At 33.2% G+C, this 12,828-nt stretch overlaps 1 protein-coding gene across 1 annotated transcript in view; it reads left to right on the top strand.

Annotated features, from left to right (window-relative positions):
• The first annotated feature begins 1,106 nt into the window (after positions 1–1,106).
• LOC120346520 (MAM and LDL-receptor class A domain-containing protein 1-like) overlaps positions 1,107–12,828 on the top strand; it is a 42,568-nt gene continuing 30,846 nt past the window's right edge. The window contains exons 1-22 of the mRNA XM_078115232.1: positions 1,107–1,159; positions 1,250–1,405; positions 1,903–2,060; positions 2,272–2,467; positions 2,752–2,889; positions 3,132–3,391; positions 3,635–3,761; positions 4,004–4,225; positions 4,515–4,690; positions 5,265–5,508; positions 6,250–6,462; positions 7,069–7,298; positions 8,129–8,279; positions 8,912–9,078; positions 9,340–9,646; positions 9,999–10,225; positions 10,446–10,581; positions 11,128–11,308; positions 11,453–11,556; positions 11,781–11,939; positions 12,152–12,420; positions 12,566–12,797. Of these exons, the coding sequence (XP_077971358.1) occupies positions 1,114–1,159; positions 1,250–1,405; positions 1,903–2,060; positions 2,272–2,467; positions 2,752–2,889; positions 3,132–3,391; positions 3,635–3,761; positions 4,004–4,225; positions 4,515–4,690; positions 5,265–5,508; positions 6,250–6,462; positions 7,069–7,298; positions 8,129–8,279; positions 8,912–9,078; positions 9,340–9,646; positions 9,999–10,225; positions 10,446–10,581; positions 11,128–11,308; positions 11,453–11,556; positions 11,781–11,939; positions 12,152–12,420; positions 12,566–12,797 (4,099 nt within the window). The 5' untranslated portion in view covers positions 1,107–1,113. The remainder of the gene's footprint in view (positions 1,160–1,249; positions 1,406–1,902; positions 2,061–2,271; positions 2,468–2,751; positions 2,890–3,131; positions 3,392–3,634; positions 3,762–4,003; positions 4,226–4,514; positions 4,691–5,264; positions 5,509–6,249; positions 6,463–7,068; positions 7,299–8,128; positions 8,280–8,911; positions 9,079–9,339; positions 9,647–9,998; positions 10,226–10,445; positions 10,582–11,127; positions 11,309–11,452; positions 11,557–11,780; positions 11,940–12,151; positions 12,421–12,565; positions 12,798–12,828) is intronic.

Consider the following 12,828-nt stretch of genomic DNA (forward strand, 5'->3'; position numbering starts at 1 on the left):
CAATTTGAATACTTGTTAGGTTTCTTCAATTGGTATTTGCACTATATCATTTTTATCTTCAATAACCAAATTCCTGCACGAGATGACACTGTGATAAAAATATATAGGCATCTTCTTATTATTCAAACTTGATAAGGTTCATTATTTTTAACCTGAGATTTCAGTGTGGGGTATTGGGTAATACTCTAGCCCAGGGGTTCCCAAGCTTTTTTCAGGGCGACCCCAAAAACAACTTTCAAGTGTTCAGTGCCACCCCAGGTCAATATATATATATTTCATGAAACTTTAGAGCTTCTTTCACTGGACTTTTGAGTTTGGTCATGTAGTGGTATTAAGTAAAATAAACTAAAACCAAACAGTAATGTCACCATAATCACCTACATTTTCTATAACATAAGCATAGAGCGATGCCTATGGGCCTGTTTTACAGTAAGCCATGGTACAAACTGCTAAATTTACCATGGTTTGTCAAATCTTAGATGTTTTGTACATTCATCCTCTACCATATCTCAGTGACCCCACCGACCCCATGACCTGTTTGCGACCCTACCTACATATCACTCTGACCCAATTTGGGTTCGCGACCCCTGGGTTGGGAACCCCTGCTCTAGCCCAATGGTTCCCAACCTTTCATATCTTGTGACTCTCTTTCGAAAGCTTTTAGCACTTATCCCCCCCCCTGTTTATCATCCCATTATGTTTAAACTATTCATGATCAACAATGGGAAAACATCCTGTGAAATAACCTTATCAAGCAGTGAAACTAGGAAAAACGGAGAGTTTTCTAGTAAAAGGAAAAATAAAATCAGATTTGCACGTGGCATGGTGACCGCCCCTCCAACTGCTCAGGGAACCCAGTTGGAAACCAATGCTCTAGCCTCTTAATCGAGCGAGTCAGTTGAATATTGCGAATGTTTAGCCTGCATGCCCCATGCGGCGCAGGTGGCAAACTAGGAAGAACGGAGAGTTTTCTAGTAAAAGAAAAAATGCCCAATGCTGAATATGTGGTAAACTCAGCTTGGATAATCTGATATCGAAGGCTGTATTTATACCACAGTATTTTTTTTATAGGTTGTTATTGAGGGAGAGATAGGATTAGCATTTACAAGTGATATGGCTGTTGATGATATTCAAATGTTTGATGGAAATTGTGAAACTTGTGAGTATTTTATAATTTTTAAATAAATATTATTAGATATTATAAGTATTAAGAAATAATTATTTAATACTCTTTAATATTTTTCCATAGTTGAAGGAATTCTCCACACTTGTGATTATCAATCCAGCACAATATGTGGATACAACCAAGATGTAGATGATCAATTAAACTGGTCTAGACAAAAAGGAGCGACTAGTTCCGCATCAACTGGACCACAGAATGATCACACCTATGGCACGCCAGATGGTAATGTCTATTTTTCATGTTTTCATCCAAAGTATATTGATGCTTTATGTTACGCATGTAGCAAAACTAAGGATTTTGTGATACTTTATAATTTTAACTTATGGTTAGTTTATTTTGAATACCTATGATTGTAAATTTTTCACAAATGCGATTGTTTCTATATTTTTGCAAAATTTTGCAATCCTTATTTTTTTATCATGAACGAATTCCTTGCATTAAAATTCTTATATATATATAACGATATATCTGTCACAAAAACAACTTTTTTCTTTTTCTTTTTTCTTTTCCTCATCATTACCTTTTGGAAAAGTTATAGCAGGCATGTTTCTAATTCAAATGTGTGGGTTCTTGACCCTCTTATAAGCAAGCCTTGATGAAAATTCTCATTTCAAGTTGGCTCATCAATTGATAAATGTAGGCCTTGTCAGTAAATTTATGGTTTGTGAATAATTTTTTAGATTTCATCTGACTCACTTTGACATATTTTTCTATTTCAGGATACTACATGTACTTAGAGACTTCTACTGGAGCACTAGGATATAAGGCCAGACTAGTTGGACCTGAACAACCATCTGAGGATGGGCACCATTGTGTTGAATTTTTCTATCATATGTATGGTGCAGATATTGGAAAATTGACAGTTTATCAACGTGCGGTATGCAATTGTTTTTATTGTTTAAATTAAAAAAGTCTGAATTTTAAAATTGGTCATAGCGGTTTTTTGAAATATGATCCCAATGCTTCTCCACAAGTAAACAAATTATATCCCAATTTATTCGAAGGAATGGACAAATATTTCTGATTTTATTTATAACTTTCAATTTATAAAAATTATTGTTTTCACCAAACATTCAATAATTTTTTAGGAGGAAAAAGGTGGAACTGACGTATGGAGATGGCAAATGGATGGTAATCAGGGCGATAAATGGATGATAGCAAGAGTCAATTTTCCATCTATATATGATTATAGTGTGGTATTTGAAGCAACTCGTGGAAGCAGTTTTGGTGGAGACATTGCTATTGATGATGTCACAATATTACAGAAAGATTGCCTTTCCTTATGTAAGTCACATAATATCCATGCTTAATTAATTGGCAAACTACAGCCTGTCTACCAGTCTGTGTCGAAAGTATATAAAATCGGGTTAGTGTTCTGGATATCTCAGTTGCTCAGTTTGCCATCTGGCATAAAACGTTTTTTCTAAGAAGTACCACACGTCATGCTTCTTCATAAAAATGCAAAATGAATGTCATTGCCTACTATGTGTTTATATTACTTTATTATACACTACTGAAATAAAAACATGTTGGATGTGTCAAACTAAAATTTTTTTATTTTAATCCAGTGGACTGCACTTTTGAAGATGATCTATGTGCATGGAAAAATTTACCTAAGGGAATTGATGAATTTGACTGGATTGAAAACAGAGGTGATACATTGACAGGAGGGACTGGGCCATCAGGCGACCATACAACTGGCACAGGTAATTTGTTTTTTCTTTAATATTATTTAGGTTATATTTTACTTTAACATAAATCTGAAATAAATTGAAATATTTGCAAATAAGTAGCATTTTGTATATAACAATACAGCAAACAAATGCCTTATCATACCATGCTTTATTGCACATAATAAAAACAAGTATTTAAAGGATTTTTTATACACCAATGTGAAAAAAAATTTCTAAGTGTTGTTTTTAATAGTGCACTCTATATTTCTAAACAGGATACTACATGTTCATTGAGACAAGCTCGCCACAAAAGCTTGGGGATAGAGCAAGATTGCAAAGTCAACAAGTGAATTCATTCAGTGGAACATATTGTTTTAGATTTTATTTTAATATGAATGGAGTTTCAGTTGGTGGATTAAGGGTTTCTCAAGTTTTTAAAGATTCTAACTACACTATTTGGGTTTATGGGAATGAAAACCTTGGTGACCAGTGGACACTCGGATCTGTACCGGTAACCGCAACTGAAACGTTCATGGTGAGTTGATTTTTTGAAGACACGGATTCCAAGGCATAATTGTAAGGAGATATATTGAATATTTGCGGAAAAATATCAAATTCGTGCTATTAACTTCATTGTATAAAAATGAGAGCTGCTGTTTTAAAGTATATTAGATTGTTGAAGTCTGATTATATTGCTTTTTAATTTTCACGAAATGAATATTTTTCTGTTGCATTTGGTTTTATGTACTAGTATTCAGCTCTTTTTTATTTTCTATAGCTTGTGGTTGAAGGTATAGTTGGATCAAGTATAACAGGAGATATTGCTATTGATGATTTTACATGGACATCTGGTACTTGTACTGTCCAACCAGCTGGTGCAGTTCCTCCACCTCCTACAACTCCTCGTAAATATTTTTTTTAATTATTATATTTTCCTTTGAAAAACAAAAAATTGACGTTTGAAATGAGATTTGCATATCAGGCTGTAAAAAAATTATTTCCAGTTAAAATGTGATTCAAAATGAATGCTATTCAAAAAGTTTTATATTATTAAGGATTTAGTTAATTAAAGTTATTTATGTGAAATTAATACAATTTTCAATGAGTGTTATTTTCTAACAAATTGACAAATATATTTTCTAAACAGCACCACTACCCTTTGATTGCAATTTTGATACTGATCAATGTGCATGGGCAAATGACAAAGCAGATGATTTTGATTGGACTCGTCGTACTGGTGGGACAACTTCAAGTCCTACTGGCCCTACTGCTGATGTTTCTGGTTCTGGATATTACATGTACATAGAATCATCCAGTCCACAAACTTCAAACAAAAAAGCAAGACTCAAAGCTCCATATTCTCAGACAGGTAAGGAAGAAGACTACATATAATATGTAGACAATTCATAACAATGTTCTATATATTCTCAATATATTGTTATTTTCAATATTCTATTTCATTCCACTCTCATTACCTTACATTATTGGATGTACGATTTTGTACAGTTATTTAAGTTTTGTAATTGACAGATAGGAGTTGCATTTTAATGTGCTGGTTTTGTTTATTTTCAATTTTTGTATAAGTTTTTATCACTTACTATTTTGATAAAAATAGAATAGGATAAACTCTTGTCTAAATCATGGCTTTAATTTATTAGGACAACAGTGCATCACCTTCTACCGACACATGTATGGTTCTTCAATGGGAACACTGAATGTTTATCTACAGTATGGTAGTTCCCTGCCATCATCACCCTACTGGACGCGATCTGGGAACACTGGAAATCAGTGGATTCCAACTAATATTACTGTGAATCCTACTCAAGCTTTTGCTGTGAGATTTTGATTACTTTGCAATATTTTTGGGAAAGGGTCATCTAGGATGACCTATTATAATGTGTACATATTGATTAAAGTACTTTCGCTATGAATGATTTTTACTAATCTGATTTACCTCGTCCACTATTTACAAATAAAATTAATTGCTAAAGTCAGCTCTCTAATTTCTGTTGGCTCTTTATGGATATTCTATATAAGCTATACTAAAGCTTATATTATTCGAAAATTGCTGGATAATATACCATTGCAAAGTGATTCATGTGGCAAGTAACTGGCACACAAATGTAAATATAACAATAAAATGTGGCTCTGCACTGGTAAATAGACAACAGACTTTATTTCTTTTCATGTTAACCACATCTTGTTAAATTTTCTTTTTCCTAAGTACTACCATATTTCTGCTTGATAGTAAATTTGTTTGCTATTAGAAATTACCCACACAAAAGTGTATGAAAGGTTTTTAAACTTTATATTCAACCATATTTGATTTAATAGATGAAATATATTTTATGGTGCTAAACATACTCTATTTAATTTATCTCATATTGAATAAACATTTTGTATTTTAGATTGTGTTCGAGGGTGTTGTTGGTTCAAGTTATCTAAGTGACATTGCTATAGATGAGATCACAATATCAGATGGACCGTGTGGTGTTCAACAACCTCAAGATGGTTATATTTGCATATTTGAGTCAGATCAATGTGGCTATACTAACGATCCATCAGATAATTTTGACTGGACATATCAACAAGGTGGTACAATGTCAGGACATAAAGGACCTGCTACAGACCACACATTAGGCACAACTTCAGGTGACTGAGCTGAATGTTCTTGATTCATTGTGTTTTGTTTGCTTACATAATTTGAGAAAATATGTCAGATTGTCATCTATCGTGGTAATGACTTGTCATGCTTCTTCTTATATTGTAAGGAGATTTTATCAGAGCATTATATTTGTACAAACTACTACCTAAACTCAGATCCAAAACAAGATACCAAACAAATAGTCATTTCACGGCATAGCTATGTTTAGTTTATTGAATGTGAGGTTTCAGACATTATTACCATAATTTAACTAGGCGTCCATGACTTCTTCATTATTTAAAACTGTTGGTCAAAATTACTATAAGGCTCATTTACTATGTGATGACTGATGATTATAATTTTTTATATAATGTTTTAATTGGCAGCGCAAAATATAAAGTATTGTATTGTTGGTAACATGCCATGCCACCAAGTTCAGACACAAAATGTTTACTTCAAAGTTGACTCTTAGTTTGTCATAATTTTACTAAGATTATATATGCATCTGGTTGCAGAATGATGTGCAATAGAACACATTCGGGAATCTTCCTGTTCGGCATTGCTTACCCCACATATTACACTGTGGGTGAGGTGATGAGCATGTATGCCAACACAGTTAATTCTAATACTTTTATCGATAGGCACTCGCGCCCCACTTCGATAATTCAATGTGCAGTGCCTGTCCGAGGAGATAATAATAAAAGGCTACCATATTTTTGCTGTTAATTATCATTGTGGTTTCATTCTAGGATACTATTTTCTTATGGATGGTTCTGCTGGTCAAACAAGTGGACAACAAGCTAATTTGATATCAAAATCATATTTGCTAAACCATGCTGATGCTTGTATCGAGTTCTTTTATCATATGTATGGAAATAGCCCTGCAACTTTCCAAGTTTTCTATAAATTAGAAACTTCATCTGGAAATGGACCTGAAATATTTTCTAAAACTGGGAATCAAGGTTTGTAATAAAATACCTTTTACACCACCTCTGCACATTATACTACAATAAAGAATTATTTGAATCATTCAAATATGAAAAAGCATAATAACTCATTTATCCAACCAAAGGAAAACCAAAAACTTTCGAAAAACAAATGTAATTAAACTATTGTATGTCTTAGCTATTGGAAATTAGAATTGAATAGAAATTGAAATGAGTTCACAATAAATCACATTTATGTGGGAAAGAACACCATGAAATGCTACGTTAATAAATTAGGGCAAATAAACTTGACTCAAGTAGGAGTTCAAAACATGGTGCTTGTTACTTGGTTCATAAGATAAATCTTGTATGATTTGAGGTCATTTATAATTGAAATTATAATTAAAAATCATCAATTTTAGTGTTCAAAATTTCGTCAAAACTCAGTTTGAGAGAAAAAAATAAAAACACATGACTTAAGTAGGAGTTCAAAACATGGTGCTTGTTACTTGGTTCATAAGATAAATCTTGTATGATTTGAGGTCATTTATAATTGAAATTATAATTAAAAATCATCAATTTTCGTGTTCAAAATTTCGTCAAAACTCAGTTTGAGAGAAAAAAATAAAATTGAAATTCCAGGTAATCAGTGGTTACCAGCTAGAGCGACATTTACACCTGGTATTGGTATTGCTTTCAATCTAATATTTGCTGCCACACAAGGATCCGGACCAGATTTTCACATTGCCATTGACGATGTGGCTGTGGTCGGTGGTTCATGTAGTGTTTTGGGAACATGCTCATTTGAAGCTGGTCTCTGTACATGGACACAACTAACTGGAGAAGATGACTTTGATTGGTCTTGGAATCAGGTCAGACTTGAACTTTCATGGGTAATTTAGGGATCTGTACCAACTATTTACTTACAATATTTCAAATTTTTCAACATTTTTGAAAGTTGCTCTACTCAATTTTTTTTCAGTATATAGTCAAGAGGCCATACAGGGAAGTATAAAATTTAGGGAGAGAAATGTCATGTAACATGGTGAACTACAGCCTACAGCCTCGGCGCGACGGTGTGACTCAACGGGCTAAGCGTTAGGAATACGCTCCTCTGATTACTCTGCATGGGTTCGCAGGTTCGAATCCCATGCAGGGATGGTTATGTGCGGGAGGATTGCTGGACTTCTCGCCGTCGTTGGGTGGTTCACGTAACCGCTGGCCGTTTACGGCTTCCTCCACCACCAAGTTCATGTTTCCGAAAACAAACAATATAACTAATTCCATACCCGACTTGGAATGGTAACCAGACGAGGAGCCGTGGTTCGCCATATGGATAAGCCATCTTATCGGCTTTCCTCCCCTGGGATAAATATGTAAATCCTATCTTATTGTCCGGTCACCAATTCGTGTTGGGTATGGAATTTGTTAGCCAGTTATTTGTTTCATATGCATGGACTTGATGGTGGTAGAAGCCATAACTGACTAGCGTTATGTAAAGTAAACCACCCTACGGCGGTGAGGAGTACTCCTCTTGCACATGATTATCCCACTCAGGATTCCGGCTTGTGACCCCACACAGAGTGATCAGTTGTGCTGTGGCTTTCATATATTGACTAAGACTACCAATATACATTTAAAAACTTAATCGAATATAACTGTACACATCTTTATTATAGTACTTCCTCACTTCGATTTTCAGGATTCAACTCCTTCATCAGGCACTGGGCCAAATAATGATCACACAAATGGTGATTCCAGTGGAGCTTATTTGTTTGTTGAATCTTCCATTCCACGAGCATTGGGAGACCGTGCTCGAATTATTAGTGAACAATACCCTTCAACAACAGGAGGTAAAAGACATGATATTCATTTTTTGTTGACAGTCTGAATGGTGATTCTAACAGTCTGAATTAAATTCAAGTATTTTTCAGTCCTTTTATAGTCCTCATGTTTGTTTAATTGATTTTTTTTGAAAATACATCATAATCATTATTGATATGTAGACCTTCTCAATATTAATCAATTCTACACGGACAGAAATTTCGAAACTGTTAGTTCCTAAATCAACAGGAAGTAGAAATATGTTTTTTCTGTTACACCACTGATTATATGCACATGGGATGTAAGATCCTATTGTGTGGATAACAATATTTTAATATTAACAATTGTTGACTATTGCCGAGTAGTTGTTGTAATATTTGATCATTTAAGACATCTTCTGTCAATCAGGTTTTTGCTTCTTGACTATAAAACCATCTGATTATTCATCTATCTGATTCAGACTTGTCATCAATAAAATGGTTGAGTTTACCATATGTTCAGCAACTCTCTTCTTACCTACTTGGAATAATATAAAAAAATATTCTATGAAATATTTAATAGAAATAGTCATTCTGTGTTTCATTCAATTAAATATTTTTGTGACAATTTATGCTATGATAGCATGCTATGATGTTAATAATTACTGTTATTGATATTATAGATTGCTTCGCATTTTTTTACCATATGTACGGGACAACAATCGGAACTCTTAACGTACTCATTAGAGATGATTCAGGGGTGGATAAAGTAATATGGAGTTTGTCAGGGGAACAAGGTAATTTGTGGAAGGAGGCTCAAGTCACTGTTGTATCTTCATCAATTTACTATGTAAGTGCCGATGTGATTTATTGTAAACCAATGGGTTGGGAGTACAATTTATTTTGCTATTCTCTCCATGAAATTTAATTTTTATAATTTTATGGTGAATAATGAAGCCTAAGTTCAATGGAACAAACTAATATTTGTTTAGTAGATTATTCTTAATCAATTGTTTTCATTTCAAATTGAATACTTTTTGGTTCAAATAATTATTCTTTATTTCGCATTGTGATATTAAGTTTACATTCAAGTTTTTTTTTTTTGTCGCAGTTGATTGTGGAAGGCGTCATAGATCAGCCTATTTATGGTGACACAGCAATAGATGATTTTACTATAACTATTGGTCAATCATGCACAAAGGGATCAGTTTATCCACCAGAAGCTTCACCTTTACCAGCAACAAATCCTCCGACAACTATTGCTCCTGGCACACCAGATATACCAGGCTTCACATGTAATTTTGAACAGAAGAATATGTGTGGATGGACAAATGCACAAACTGATGATTTTGATTGGGCAGTCCAAGCATCTGGATCTGGATTGCTTAATACTGGACCTCAAGGAGACCACTCAACAGGTCCATATTATTTGCTGAATTGAAAAAAGCTATTAGAATAATCAAAAATTACTCCAGTTTGGCATTAAAAAATATAACATAAACTAATAACTATATATTGTACAGCTTCTGCAGTTTGTATTTATTTTTACAATATCTTTAATGTAATTGATGATTCACTGCGTTAAAAAGTGATATTGAACGTTATTTGTTTATTGTGATTGGAATAGCTGGCCTTGGCACTGTTGCCATAAATTTGTGTGTGTACCTATCTTCATTATCGATGAGTTTCAATGTTTCTTTGAACTTTTTGTAAAAAAAATGTGACTCATAGGCAATAACTCAAAAAATGTGTTTTTCTGTGAAATTTTAGGAACTGGTAAATACCTCTGGGCACTTGGAAATGGAAAACAGCATTTTGATACAGCACATGTGATCAGTCCTACCATTGTTACTATTGGTAATGGACAAAGATGTATGGAATTTTTTTACTCAATGCATGGATCCAATTTAGAAAATCTATATGTCTTCTTTATGGAAGAAGGAATACGATACAATGTGTGGACAAGAGATGGTGATCAAGGAATCGACTGGCATAGGGTACAGCATTTTGTTATGTAACATTGACTTGATATGTTTTTCTAGCATAAAGATGATCATTTTGCTATCGTGTATAATATATTTTAGAATTCTACAAATTATGATGACAAAACCTATTTTAATACAAACTGTTTTTGAGTTTTTTTCAAAACAGAAGACCTATGGACAAATCTTATTTTAAAACTGCACCTATATATTACATAAAAATGATTAATTTTAGGCTCGTGTAAATCTTCCAACTGATTTAAACACACCATCTGTTGATGAGGTTCATATTGAAGCAGTTCGTGGTATTGATGATAAATCTGGTGTTGGAATTGATGATATTTATATTCATAATGGAACTTGTGATGATTGTAAGTGGCAAACTAATTTTCAGAAAAGAATTTGTAAATTTGTACAATAAAATCAGACATCCTGTTACCAAATACATCTCAGATTTTTATACGCATACACCCAGGTTACTACAATCTTTTAATAGATCGAGAATACTGAATCAAATTTTAATGGTCAACATGAATGGAACAAGCACAAATATTTTTTGTACATTTTTAAAGCTTCTTTATAGGACTATAACAATTTTGTATTGATATGCTTGATCTTCTTATTTTATAAGTTTTACCTTAAACTTTTACACTATTGCACATTTCTACATATTGATTGTATATAAATATGTTGAAATCGCTCCATGTGCAATGAACTCAGTTACTATTTTGGTAAATTTCTGAAGTTTGATAGCAATTAATTATGTATATGTGAGGAATATTATACTTAATACTTTAATACCTTGAATTTGGTTTCTTTTTCAAAAATCAGATCTGAAGTTTAAAGTGTAATAATTACTAATCCCGATTTTAGATTGTTAGAAAAGAAAGTCATATTTATGGTACTTCTGCATACAGATAATATTTGCTGGGACACATCTGAAAGTACTAACATGGTATGGGGTTTGATTACCGGCCCAAGACAACAAAATCCACCAGATACATTTTACTTTGGAGAATACGGAGATGACTATTATCGATGTGCAGAAGCTTGTTCAAAGACTGAAGGATGTGTTGCATGGACACTACATATGACAGAGTAATTATTTTGTTGCTAGTTTCCATTTTAAAAAGAGATTTAATATTTACATATAAACGAATCGAAAAAAAAAAAAGATATGGAAAGATTTGAAAGAGGCTGATACCATGGGTATAGTTATTTATACTTGTAATTTGTTTTTAGATTTCATTCAAGTTATGCAGGACAATGTTATGGCAGGAGCGATTTCTCTGATACAAAAGTTGATGAGACTTATGTAACCAGTGGAACACTAAAAGACTGTGATCGTAATATTTTGCTACTTTGATTTAAACACATGATGTCTATGTTTTGAGTTATAGTTATATAGCTTTCGATTTAAAAGTATACTGACCAATCAGATTGAACTGAGCGTTTTTTTCAAAATCTTGAGAAAAAATGTATTTTCTGAAATAAACTTTGGATAGAAATATAATAGGTTTATTTTACTTTGTAATCTCAATTATCACTTAAATATTGCAATCGTATTTAGAAAAATTGCCATATGGAAGGACATGCCAATTTGATGACAAAACGATATGTGGTTTCACCCAAAATACTGATGATGATTTCGAATGGACAAGAACTTACTCTGGAACTGGTGGAACAGGAACTGGGCCAACATTTGATCACACTTATGGAACAATATATGGTACGGTAATTTAACATTATGTAAAACATTTGAAAGTACTATTATGAATGCAAAATTTAAAAACAATAATCTTGGTTATCAAATGGATTGAGGAAAAATGATTTTCATTGAATAACTAAACAGCTAATATATTAAGTATCAATCTATTTGCATCATAACATTTTAGAATAATTGTGAGTGCTGAACATCTAAATGCGCATTCCATTCTTTAGGACTCTACATGTACATTGAGACATATTTCAAAGCACCAGGAGATATTGCAAGAATTACATCACCTGTGTTTCTACCTCCATCAAATGGTGGTGAAACATGTGCTCATTTCCAATATCATATGTATGGTGCTCATATCGGTCGCTTGAATGTATACATCAAAGATGAATTCGGCAGTATAACAACCCCGGCTTGGTCAAGATCTGCTCAAAAAGACAATGAATGGTTATCAGCACATGTGCCAATAAAACCTCTGGGAAAACGATATCAGGTTATTTTGTCTAGGAATTATGATATATGGGGTTATAATTTTCGGGTCAATTGAACTTGGTATAAAAATTATTCTAACGTTTTTGTGAATCATAATAATTTACTATTTTCTAACAAATATCTTTATGGATATTTTGTTTTTTCAGATTGTATTTGAGGGTATTGTGGGACAAGCTTATGATGGTGATATTGCCATTGACGACTTTGGAATTGAAGAAAATTCCTGTGGTTCTCCGGGAGATTGTGATTTCTCTGAGCACTGCACCTGGCATAATACCAAATTAAATGATGATTTCCAATGGATTCAAGGTGCAGGAAAATCGAGTTCAAGTTCAAATAGTGGACCTACAGCAGACCACACAACCGGAGATGCTACTGGTAAAAATGAATTTAAAACATTGTACACCTC

Source organism: Styela clava, chromosome 8, assembly GCF_964204865.1.
Source record: "Styela clava chromosome 8, kaStyClav1.hap1.2, whole genome shotgun sequence".
Taxonomy (NCBI): domain Eukaryota; kingdom Metazoa; phylum Chordata; class Ascidiacea; order Stolidobranchia; family Styelidae; genus Styela; species Styela clava.